The 12,212-nt window shown below is 37.5% G+C and overlaps 1 protein-coding gene across 5 annotated transcripts in view; it reads right to left on the bottom strand.

The window, feature by feature from the left end:
• Nucleotides 1–12,200, bottom strand: part of RAP1GDS1 (Rap1 GTPase-GDP dissociation stimulator 1) — a 177,367-nt gene extending 165,167 nt beyond the window's left edge. For all 5 annotated transcript variants that reach the window (XM_032135840.2, XM_032135619.2, XM_032135773.2 and 2 more), the window contains exon 1: nucleotides 12,015–12,200. In XM_032135840.2, coding sequence (XP_031991731.1) covers nucleotides 12,015–12,018 — 4 coding nt within the window. In that variant the 5' untranslated portion in view covers nucleotides 12,019–12,200. The remainder of the gene's footprint in view (nucleotides 1–12,014) is intronic.
• Between the last annotated feature and the right edge of the window lie 12 nt (nucleotides 12,201–12,212).

Raw genomic sequence — 12,212 nt, forward strand, 5'->3', positions numbered from 1 at the left:
CATTAAGATCATATACAATTGGCAGTACTTATTTGTGTGGGGAAAAAAAATGCCTCAAAGATGAAATTTGTAAAACTGCATTACAGGTCTGCATTAACAGATGAACATCTACAATAAATTCTGATAAGAGGATAACTTTGAATCCTAATAAGTGAAATGTTATCCCAAAAGAACTTCAAAAGAAAAAATATAAATTAAAAAAAAAGAACTCCAGTCTTTTCATTTTTTATCACAATAAATTGTGTTCAATTAATGTTATATTTCAAATGTAAAAAAAAAGATGGACATTTATGTTCTCTCATATATATTTTTTCCCTTTTCTATTAGGCTGGTGCAAACATAACTGCAGTTTTTGCACTGTTGAAATTTGCTGTTAGATGCTCAAATACATTCTTAAATAAATGTGGTTATGTTATACATCATTTTAATGCACAGTTCTCTTACAAGCGATTTTCTTATTTCTGAGTTCAAAATGGGTCGTAAAGCAGCGGAGACAACTTGCAACATCAACAATGCACTTGGCCCAGGAACTGCTAATGAACGTACAGTGCAGTGGTGGCTCAAGAAGTTTTGCAAAGGAGACGAGAGCCTAGAAGATGAGGAGTGTAGTGGAACATGAGAAGTCGACAATGACCGATTGAGAGCAATCATCAAAGCTGATCCTCTTACAACTACACGAGAAGTTGCCGAAGAACTCAGTGTCGACCATTCTATGGTAGTTCAGTATTTGCAGCAAATTGGAAGGTGAAAAAGCTCGATAAGTGGATGCCTTATGAGCTGAGCAAAAATCAGAAAAAAATCATTGTTTTAAAGTGTTGTCTTCTCTCATCCTACGCAACAAAAATGAACCATTTCTCGATCAGATTGTGATGTGCAACAAAAAGTGGATTTTATATGGCAACTGAAAAGTGGATTTTATACAACTGGAGATGACCAGTTCAGTGGTTGGACCAAGAAGCTCCAAAGCACTTCCCAAAGCCAAACTTGCACCCAAAAAAGGTCATGGTCACTGTCTGGTGGTCTGCTGCTGATCCACTACAGCTTTCTGAATCCCGGTGAAACCATTACATCTGAGAAGTATGCTCAGCAAATTGATCAGATGCACTGAAAACTGTACTGTCTGCAGCCAGCACTGGTCAACAGAAAGGGCCCAATTCTTCTCCATGATAACGTCCAACCACAGATCGCACAACCAACGCTTCAAAAGTTGAACAAACTGAGCTATGAAGTTTTGCCTCATCTGCCATATTCACTTGACCTCTCACCAGCTGACTACCACTTCTTCAAGCATCTCGACAACTTTTAGGAGGGAAAATGCTTCCACAACCAGCAGGATGCAGAAAATGCTTTCCAAGTGTTCGTCAAATCCCGAAGCATGGATTTTTACACTACAGGAATAAATTTATTTCCCACTGGCAAAAATGTGTTGATTTTAATGCTCCTATTTTGATTAATAAAGATGCGTTTGCACCTAGTAATAATTATTTAAAATGCACAGTCTGAAACCACAATTACTTACGCACCAACCTAATATGCAGTATCTTTGATTCTGCCTCATGGCCTACAAAGCCTAAAATATTTATCATCTGATCCTTTATGGAAAAAGCTTGTCAGCCTATGCTTGATGGTGGTGCTGTTTCCAGTGTGGCACCACCTGGGAAGGTCTTGACAATGCCAATTCTCAGCCCACCCCACATCTACTGAATCAGAACTTCTGAAGGTGGGCCCAGTATTTTTTAAAAACAAGCTCTTCAAGTGATTCTATGCAAGCTAAAGTTTGAGAACCATTGCTCTAAATCAGGCTGTTGGAGTGTTAGTTGTTCCCTTGGAAAAATTACTTAATTCTTTGATTTAGTAAAATGGAGACAGTGTCACCTACTTCATAGAATTGTTGAAAGGATTAAAATTCAGTTTTAAAAATATGTAAAGTGTAGCATAACTGACATCAATAATTCTTAATAAATGGTAATTATGAACTCAATGGTGTACAGCTCCCTGTACTACTCCATGAGATATAATTATTAAATTTTCAGGATTTTAATGAGGCAGTTATTAAAACAGCCATTATTGAAATTATATAAACATAAATGAGTTATACTAAAACAGAAGAATTAACACTCAAAACCACCACTACTTACTTTACATTTTACTATTATATGTGCTAATGAGATTATGTCTATATGGTGGATATGGTATACAATGATGTGCTACCTCTTATCTCTTCTCAACTCTGCATTCAGTAACATTATGGTAGTAGCCTGAAGTGAGCCATGGGGAGAGTATTTACACCACAGGAAATTGACAGCCATCACAAATCAGGGCTATTTTGGAGAAAGGTGTTTAGTTAAACATTTACCAGCAAATATTTCAGTACCAATAAGTACCTAAAATCATTTTGTGAACAAAAAGGACTTTGGAATTTACAAGTACTGTTGACCCTTGAACAATGCAGGCACTAGGGGTACCAATCCCCCTCCACTCACTCAGTCAAAAATCCAAACATAACTTTTAACTCCCTAAAACCTTAACTAATAGCCTAATGCTGACCAGAAGCCTTACCAATAACATAAACAGTCAATTAACACATATTTTGTATGTTATATGCATCATATACCATATGCATCAAATACCATATTGTTACAATAAGGTAAGCTAGAGAAAAGAAAACGGAAGGAAGAGAAAACGTATTTACTGTTCATTACATGGGAAGTGGATCATCATAAAGGTCTTCATCCTTATTAGTCACACTGAGTAGGCTGAGAAGAGGAGGGGTTCATCTAGCTGTCTCAGGTGTGGCAGAGGTGGAGGAAGTGAAAGGGGAGGCAGGAGAGGCGACTAACTTGGTATAGCTTTTACTGAAAAAAAAAAAATCCACATGGAAGTGGAACTGCGCTGTTCAAATCTATGTTATTCAAGGGTCAACTCTACAACCAATCATAGCTAGGAGCTCGATTTAACCACTTCCATTTATCACTAACCTAGTCCTTGGTTTTAACTCCTGAAATGCTTCTAGTAACAAAAGTTGTATAAATAGAAGCACTGAGAGAATTATTTCACCTGCAATTTGAATCCAGCATCCATATCTTGGCCAGCATGAGAAATGGTTTTTTAGGTCATTTATTTAGACAAAGCTAAAGTTGGTTCACACCCTTAAGTTGCTACCTCAAGTATACATTACCATTTGAACACTAAAGAAAAACAAGTTATATAGAGATTATATTTAAGATACCAATGATATGGAGTATATTTCAAACTTCACTTTCAAGGAATCACAGTCTTTTATAACTGAAATAGTCTTTATAACTAGTATGGTTTGAATGTTTTTGTCCCCTCCAAAACTCATGTTGAAACTTAATCCCCAATACAACAGTATTGGAAGGTGGGGCTTAATGGGAGGTGTTTAGGTCATGAGGGCTCTGCCCTCATAAATAGATTAATGGCATTATAAAAAGAGCTTACCAGAGTGGATTTTCTCTTTTGCTTTTCTGTTGTGTGAAGGCACAAGGTTTCTCCTCTTTGGAGGACACAGCAACTAGGCCTCATCTTGAAACCAAAGACCAAACCCGCAGGCACTTTGATCTTGTAGTTATCAGACTCCAGAACTCTAAGAGAATAAATTTCTGTTCTTTATAAATTACCCAGTCTGCAGTATTCTGTTATAGCAGCACAAAATGGACTGACACAATAACCTATTCTAATATATTCATTTATTATTTACATCTAGGTAAATATAGGTTGAGTATCCCTTATGCAAAATGCTTTAGACCAGAAGTGTTTCAGATTTTGAAATTATTCAGATTTTGGAATATGTGCATGATACTAACTGGTTTAACATCCCTAATCCAAAAATCTGAAACCAAAAATCCAAATGCTGCAATGTGCATTTCCTTTGAGTGTCATGTCAGCATTCAAAAAGTTTCAGATTTTGGAGCATTTCAGATTTTAGATTAGGGAACCTCAACCTGTATTTTTATTTTATTTTAGCTATTAAGTTGTATGAGTTCCTGATTATTTTTACATGTTAACCCCTAATCGGATATATGGCTTGCAAATATTTCCCCTCTTTATGTAAGCTGCCTTTTCATTTTGTTGATTGTTTCTTTTGCTATAGAGAAACTTATTAATTTGATGAAGTCCCACTTGTTTATTTTTGCTTTTGTTGCCTGTGCTGTTGGTGCCATAAACAAAAAATCATTGCCAACACCAATGTTACGGAGCTTTTCTCCAGTATTTTCTTGTGCACATCTTATGCTTTTCAAATTCAAATCTTTTGTTTAAATCTCTGACCCATTTTGAGCTGATTTTTGTATATGGGGTGAATAAGGATCCAATGTCATTCTTCAGTATGTGGATATCTAGTTTTGACAACAGTGTTTATTGAAGAGATTGTCCTGTCCCCACTGTGTTTCCTTGGCTTTTTTTTTTTTAAAGATCAATTGACTGTAAACTCTTGGGTTTATTTCTGGCCTCTTTATTCTGTTCCATTGATCTATGTGTCTGCTTTTATGCCAGTACCATACTGTTTTGATCACTATAGCTTTGTAACATGACTTGAATCATGTAGTGTGATGCCCCTGGCCTTGTTCTTCTTGCTCAAGATATTTTGGCTATTCAAATCTTTTGTGGTTCCATACAAATTTTAGAATTGTTTTGCTATTTCTGTGAAAAGTTTCACTGGAATTTTGATAGGGATTATACTGAATCTGCAGATCACTTTCAGTACTATGAACAATTTTAACAATATTAATTCTTCCAATGTATGAATATGGGATATCTGTTTATTTAATTCTTCAAATTCTCTCATCAATGTCTTATGGTTTTCAGTGTAGAGATCTTTCACCTTCTTGGTTAAATTTATTCCTAAATATTTTATATTTCTGCAGCTACTGTAAATAGGATGGTTTTCTTGATTACATCCTCAGAAAGTTTGCTGTTAGTGTACAGAAATGCTTCTGATTTTTCTATGCTGATTTTGTATCCTGAAACTTTACCGAATTCATTTATTAGGTCTAATAGTTTTTGTCTTTTTTTTCAAGGAGTCTTTAAGGCTTTCTGTGTACAATACCACGCTATCTTTAAACAGATCATTTTACTCTCCAATTTGAATGCTTTTTTATTTCTTTTTCTTGTCTATTTGCTCTGCTAGGACTTCTAGTACTATCTTAAATAGCAGTGGCAAGAGTGGGCATCGTTTTTTTTCTCAATCTGAGATAAACCTTTCAGATTTTCACCATTAAGTATGATGTTATGGGCTTGTCATATATGACCTTTACTATGTTTAGGCATATTCACTCTACACCAAATTTGTTGAGAGTTTTAAGAATGAAAGTATGTTGAATTTTGTCAAATGCTTTTTCTGTATCAACTGAGATGATCATATGATTTTTGTTCTTCATTCTGTTAATGTGTTGTATCACGTTTATTGATTTGTGTATGTTCAACCATTCTTGCATCCCAGGGATAAATCCCACTTGATCATGATGTATGATCCTCTTAATGTGATGAGACTGCAAATCGAACCACAATGAGATACCATTTCACACCAGTCAGAATGGCTATTATTAAAAAGTAAAAACAAACAAACAAACAAAAAACAGATGCTGTACGGCTGTGAAGCAAAGAGAATGTTTTTACACCGTTAGTGGAAATATAAATCAGTTCAGACACTGTGGAACGCAATTTGGAGACTTCTCGACGAACTTAAAACAGAACTACCATTTGACCCAGCCATCCCATTACTGGGTATATTTCCAGAGAAGAATAAATCATGCTACCAAAAAGACACATGCTCTTGGATCTTCATCACAGCGCTATTCACAATAACAAAGACATGAAATCAACCCAGGTGCCTATCAATAGTGGACTGGATAAAGAAAATGTGGCACATATATACCATGGAATACTATGCACTCACAAAAAAGAATGAAATCATGTCCTTTGCAGCAACATGGATGGAGCTGGAGGCCACTATCCTAAGCAAATTAACAGAGAAATAAGAAATCCAAATACCACATGTTGTCATTTGTAAGTGGAAGCTAAGCACTGGGTGTACATATGGACATAAAGATGGGAACAACAGATACTGGGGACTACTAGAGGGGGACAAATGGAGGGACGCAAGGGCTGAAAAACTACCCACTGGGTACTATGCACACTACCTGGGTGATGGGATTATTCATACTCCAAACCCCTGAGTGATGGGATTATTCATACTCCAAACTGCCACGTAATATGCCCATGTCACCAACCTGCACATGTACCCTCTGCACCTAAACTAAAAGTTGAAATTATTTTAAAAAAAGAACTAATACCAATCCTCCTCAAACTCTTTCCAAACAATGAAGAAAGGGAAATACTTCCAAACTCATTTAATGAGGCCAACATTACCCCGATACCAAAGCCAGACAATGATACTACAAGAAAAGAAACTACAAGCTAATATCCTTAATAAACATAAATAGAAAAATCCTCCAGAAAATACTGGCAAACTGAACTCAATATCAACATGTATTTTAAATTAAACTTTTTCCTTATCAGTTATCTAAACATTTGGCTATCTAAAATTACATCAGGTTCCCAAAGGACTGAATCTTCCTCCTTCATCCCTCCTGATGTTCATGACTGGATACTAAAATTTAGGTAATTCTGATGGCTGTTGTTAGTGCCACCAACAACTCCAGAATTGCTATGTTCAATCTCAGGTTCAATCAGGAATTTCTGGAGAGCATCCACACTATTTCCCCAAAGTCACCTAGAAATTCCAAGATTACACTATGAAAGCAAAATCATTTTGGTTCTTAAAAACAATTAAGGCTATTATAACTTTCCAAATAGTAGTAGTACAGACTTCAGAATATGACTACCAAGGATAGTGAATTCAACCCTTCTCCCACATGAAAAAAAAAGACATACAAAACAGATATAATGCCAACATAAGAAACATTTTTAAATTTACCAATCTAGCATCTATGTTATTTGGAAATCATAAATTTTAGTAATTACCAGCTTTCAAAAATATTTTATCACCCTGCCTAGACTTGCAAAGATCAGGCAAAATTAGTATTTACTATTTAGCTATGAAAACCATTCCTGGACTTGGAAATATAGGCAAAATAAAATGACTATAAGTTTGATACATATCTACAGAGAAAACTACAACTCCAGGAATTAAAAATATAATTAGAAGCATACCTATGATCTAAAGAAGTCTCAAATTCACAAAGTCTAAGAGTAAAAGTGATAAAACCATTCATCAGTAAAGAGTATTATTTAGGCAAAATGCCATGCAAAATTATAAAATCATTCTAGACTCACTCCGCATGACAGACATTATAAAAATAAAAATTGTACTATACTAAGTCACAAAGACATTAAAAATGAAATGTCAAAGAAATGTGAGGCACTATGGTGAAATTAAAAATTATTCTTAGACAAGAAAACAGCATACGTCCTTCCATGTAAAATGCAACATTAAAATAATTTTTTTAATTTGTAAATTAAAATACATTTAAAATTTTAAAATATTTTCTAAAATGTAGTATCTGTCATGCGGAGTTGAGTTAAAAATGTTTTTAAAAATCTATGTTTTCTCATAGATCTTTAAACAAGGTGAGAAATACAGCATGACTATACCTAGTGAACTGTTTCCACTTATTATTCACTTAGCCTTTACAACTGACCTCCATATCTACTAAACCTCTTAAAGTGGCTTTTTAGAAAAATATACTGGGTAATATCCTAACCGAAGCACTTAGAGCCTGTTCTCAGTCCTTATCACCCTCCTGACTGTTCTGAAAAAACAGACCTTATTGACTATTCACTCTTTCTTAAAACCAACCATATACCAATCCTAGTCTTTCACCAATTCTAGTCTTTCACTCTTACTTCTGTGTTTTTCAGCGTGAAATCATACCATTCCTTTTTCCCTAACTACGGAAAACTTAAGGAACCCCATTCCTCAAGATTCTTACCATGAACAATTTTCCTCTTTTTCTTTGTTGACTCTTGTCCTCTGATCTAACTTCAAATATCACCTCAGGATATTTGTGGATAACTTCCAGATCTCTAATTCAAATTGTACTCTCAAAAGTTAAAATAAATGTTTGTTAACTATTTTTTATCTAGTTTCAGTCGGTCAACACAATTTTTCTACGTGGCTACTATGTGCCAGACACTAGTGTTAGAAATGTATTCAAATCCTAATATGACAACGTCCTTGTTATCAAGGAGCAGAGACTAAAGGACAGACCAAAAAGTCTAATGCAACAGGTCCAAAATTGAGTATCTATGTTTCCTCTTCCTGTTAATTGAATATGTATCAGGAGATTCTCGTATCCTTATTATCACCCAGGCTAAAACCTGTGACTCTTAATTCCATACTCAATGGGTTGCCAAGTAAATCCTATTCTTTATTTGCAATATTCTATTCCCATTGCCATAACCTGGTTCAAGCCATTAAACATTTTCGTCCAAACTCCAACAACAATCTTCTGAAGTGTTCTGTAGTTTCTCATCTAATCCATCCTGCACTCAACTGACAAATTTTCCTATACCACAGATGTGATCCATCACTTAACTACATAAAAATGTTTAGTGGTCTCTCAATAGGTACGTCAGGTGAAAATTCTTCAGCTTGGCATTTTAGATCCTGCATTATCTGGTCATTAGCTATTACTGTACTACTTTTTCATGTCTGTTACCCACTATTTCCTTACCTTTTGCTCTAGCCAAACAATGCTGTATAATCACATCCTGGAAACTCATAAAATGTTTCCTATCTCTCTATCTTCCTTTATGTCATTTCTCTTCCAACTCCAGATCAACTCCATTCTGATTAACAGTCTCATTTCTACCTTTAAGAAAGTTAACCCACCTTTGGTTCAAATAACACCTTTTCTCTAAAACGTTCTCTCCATTCTCTGAATCTATAATATATGTAAAGGTCCTTTATATAACTTATACCTTTACTTCTATTGTAATTTGTGTATGTGTCATATTGTTCCTGCTAAGATTATAAACATGAAACATGAATATCTTTTTATCTTTGTCCTCCCAGTACACTGTAGTACAGTACACTGCACACTGTTGATATCCAACAAACACTAAATGTATGTTGAATCTGAAATATGACATATACATAAAATAGCAGCTATGGCCATAAAGTTATATAGGAATTTTCTTTCACTCTCTTGTGTAGGAAATTATTGCCATGAGAATATCCTTTTTTTTTTTGCCAGGTGAGTGCAATGGATGATCTCAGTGCAACCTGCCTCCGGTTCAAGTGTTCTCCTGCCTCACCCTCCACACAGACCACGCCTGGCTAATTTTTTTTTTGTATTTTTAGTAGAGACAGGGTTTTACCATGTTAGTCAGGCTGGTCTTCAACTCCTGACTTCAGGTGATCCGCCCGCCTCGGCCTCCCAAAGTGCGTGCCCGGCTGAGAATATCTTTAAAAATAACCTTATTTATTTCTTGAGACAAATTAAGAAGCACTTCTCCCTCCCCTTATCATTAACCAGTATACCTTCTACCTTCTTATGTGTACACGAGTTGTTATACTAACTTCCTTGGCTCAGATATAAAACTGTTACCCAAGGTTTCAATTTTAAATTATCATATGTATCTACTGATCATACATGAAACTGCCTTACCATTGAAGAAAGTTTAGAAGGAAATAGATTGCCTGAGGTTGACTCAAAACCTACCTACAGTGTACTGGGAGGCATGGTACAATTATACCTTTCTGTTTCTGCTTATCCCCCAACTAGATAATATGTACCAATCCAAATGTTTGTTCAGATGAAGACTATATCTTCAGGTTCAAAAGTTGAAAATAATAGGTGGCTTTAAGTTCAACAATTTGCCAAAGATTTACTGAATTTCTATTTGAAAAGCACTGTGGGGAACACAAAAAAATAGTAAGACATTTTTCATCTTCCGGGACTCATGATTAAATGCACAGCATACACACATAAACAACTCTATTATATAGTAGATTATGTAAGTGTTAAAAAGCCTCTAACAAGGTACAAACAGTGCTTATGAAGAGAGAGATTAACCAAAGAGTATCAGAGATGGCTTCAAAATGAGCGATAGGTTTCTATTTGGCCCTTTTTAAAAATCAAGCAATAGCATTCAAGATTTTGAAGATTATTTTTAAGTAGATAATTTCATTGCTTTTAGATATTTTTATTCACCAGTGTTGTAACGGAATTGGATTTTTTTCCACTGAAAAAGTACGGATTTAACATGTAAGTTAAAATGTTAAATGGATTGTCTGAGGCTCACCTGGAAACATGGGAAAACATATTTTGCAAGCCAAACTTGAACTTACAGTGCAATATCAGATAGGGTTATTGGACATACTGTATATTTCGTTTGAACATACACACATTTATCTGTGTGTATTGTATGTTCAAAGGAATTTTATTTCAAAGTGTATTTATCTGTGTATATTCAAAGGGAACATACATAAACGTGTGTATGTTCGACGGAAATATACAGCTTGTCCAACAATCTGATATAATACCTATTTAAAAATCTACTTTAAAAGAGAGTAGACACGCATAAATGGGCCACCCAATTTTTACAGAAATTTGTTCAGCATATCGAGTACTCACGTTAAAAAGAAAAAACAACTTAACTGAAAATAAAATTCAGAGCCCTAGACCTTTTTTGATTCATACCACCTCCTCCGTCAACCCTGGCCTCTTCCAGACATACGGCCAAAGGCTGGGATCAAAGCCTGAAGCATTTGCTGTTCCAGAAAACTCTATGGACACCATTCCCAGGTTTAGATACTTCTTGAAGATTCTGAGTTGCACCACCTAACTCTGAACGTGTTGAGCACTGTATTAACAGATGAAAGGACCACATTCATCTCAAGCTTTAAATAACTCGCACAGAAGGGGTGGGAAAAGTCCCAGCTGACAGATGCCAAGGGAGCAAATTTTAAAAAGAGGAAATTATGACAGACAGGAGTGGAAGCAAACTGGGGAACTTAGTACAAGTCGCTACTATTAAAAGAAACTTTGAGCTCTTAATTACATGACAGCATTCATCAGACGTTTCTGTGATTACTGAATGTAACAGTTAAGCAATAGATGATGTAAAAAAATAAGGTTAAATTTATATATCGTTTTATAAAACACATTTGCTCTTAAATATCTCATCCAAACCAATCTCTTCAGATTAACTATAAATACAAAGGAACTAAAATCAGATTATGCCGATTAGACAGGGGGAAGCTGGGAAAGAATAACTACCATGTAAGTTCGGTAACAACGTTACAGGGCGCAGTTTCCTGCTACAGAAGACGGACGAAGGAATCCAGAAAATAGGCTGGTCACAGGAATACTGCACACTGTACTCACCCAGCACTAATTCAACAGCTAGCGGCTCTATCCTGCCTCACGTTCCTCGTGGCCTCTGACAAGTCATCCTTTCAACCTATGAGGCTGTCCGCTCTCCCCCTTGGAAAATAATTTCCGTGCAGGTTGTAAGATCTCCCTCACAAACTACTTGCTTCCACTTCCCCGCCCGGGATGAGGAGTCTCCACGACGGGGAAAGGTCGCACTGACAGAGAAGGAAGTTACACGAAGTGGTCGCGGTCGGACCCGAGCCTCGAGCTCAGTAGACGCGGGGGAAAAGGAAGCGGGCGGCCTCTGGAGAAACGGGGCTGGAGCTGCAGATGCGAGCCCGCGAGGCAGGCTCCGTGGTGCCCGGGCACCGGCAGGAAGAATGGAGGAGGGGAGGCGAGGCTGCTAGGTGCCGGGGAGCCGGGCGGCGGTCCGGCCCGCGGCCGACCCCACCCCAGCCCGCGCTCGGGACCCTCCCAGCCCCGGCACCCGGCGTGCGTTCCGCGTGCGCCGACTCTCCCCGGAGGAACAGCCACCGTCTCACACCCGGGGACTGGAGAAATCCGGCAACTTTGCGCGAGAAATGCTTCCCACCCTGCAGCACGCCGAGAAAGAAAAAAATGTCAGGCGATGACGGGGGAGGAAGGATGACTTACCCATGTTGCTCCCCGAGGGTGAGGAACCGGCGGGGCGAGGCGAAGGTCTCCGGTGCGGGCGGCGCGGCTCTGTGTCCTCCCTCTACCTCCGTCTCTCCCGCAGCCAGGGAGGGACCCGCGGGGGGCGGCCGCCGGGGAGGAGCAGCTGGTGCTGCTGCAGGCGGCGCGGCCGCGGCGGGGACGAGCGGCGGGGGGCGG

This window comes from Hylobates moloch, unplaced genomic scaffold (assembly GCF_009828535.3).
Source record: "Hylobates moloch isolate HMO894 unplaced genomic scaffold, HMol_V3 SCAFFOLD_2, whole genome shotgun sequence".
Taxonomy (NCBI): domain Eukaryota; kingdom Metazoa; phylum Chordata; class Mammalia; order Primates; family Hylobatidae; genus Hylobates; species Hylobates moloch.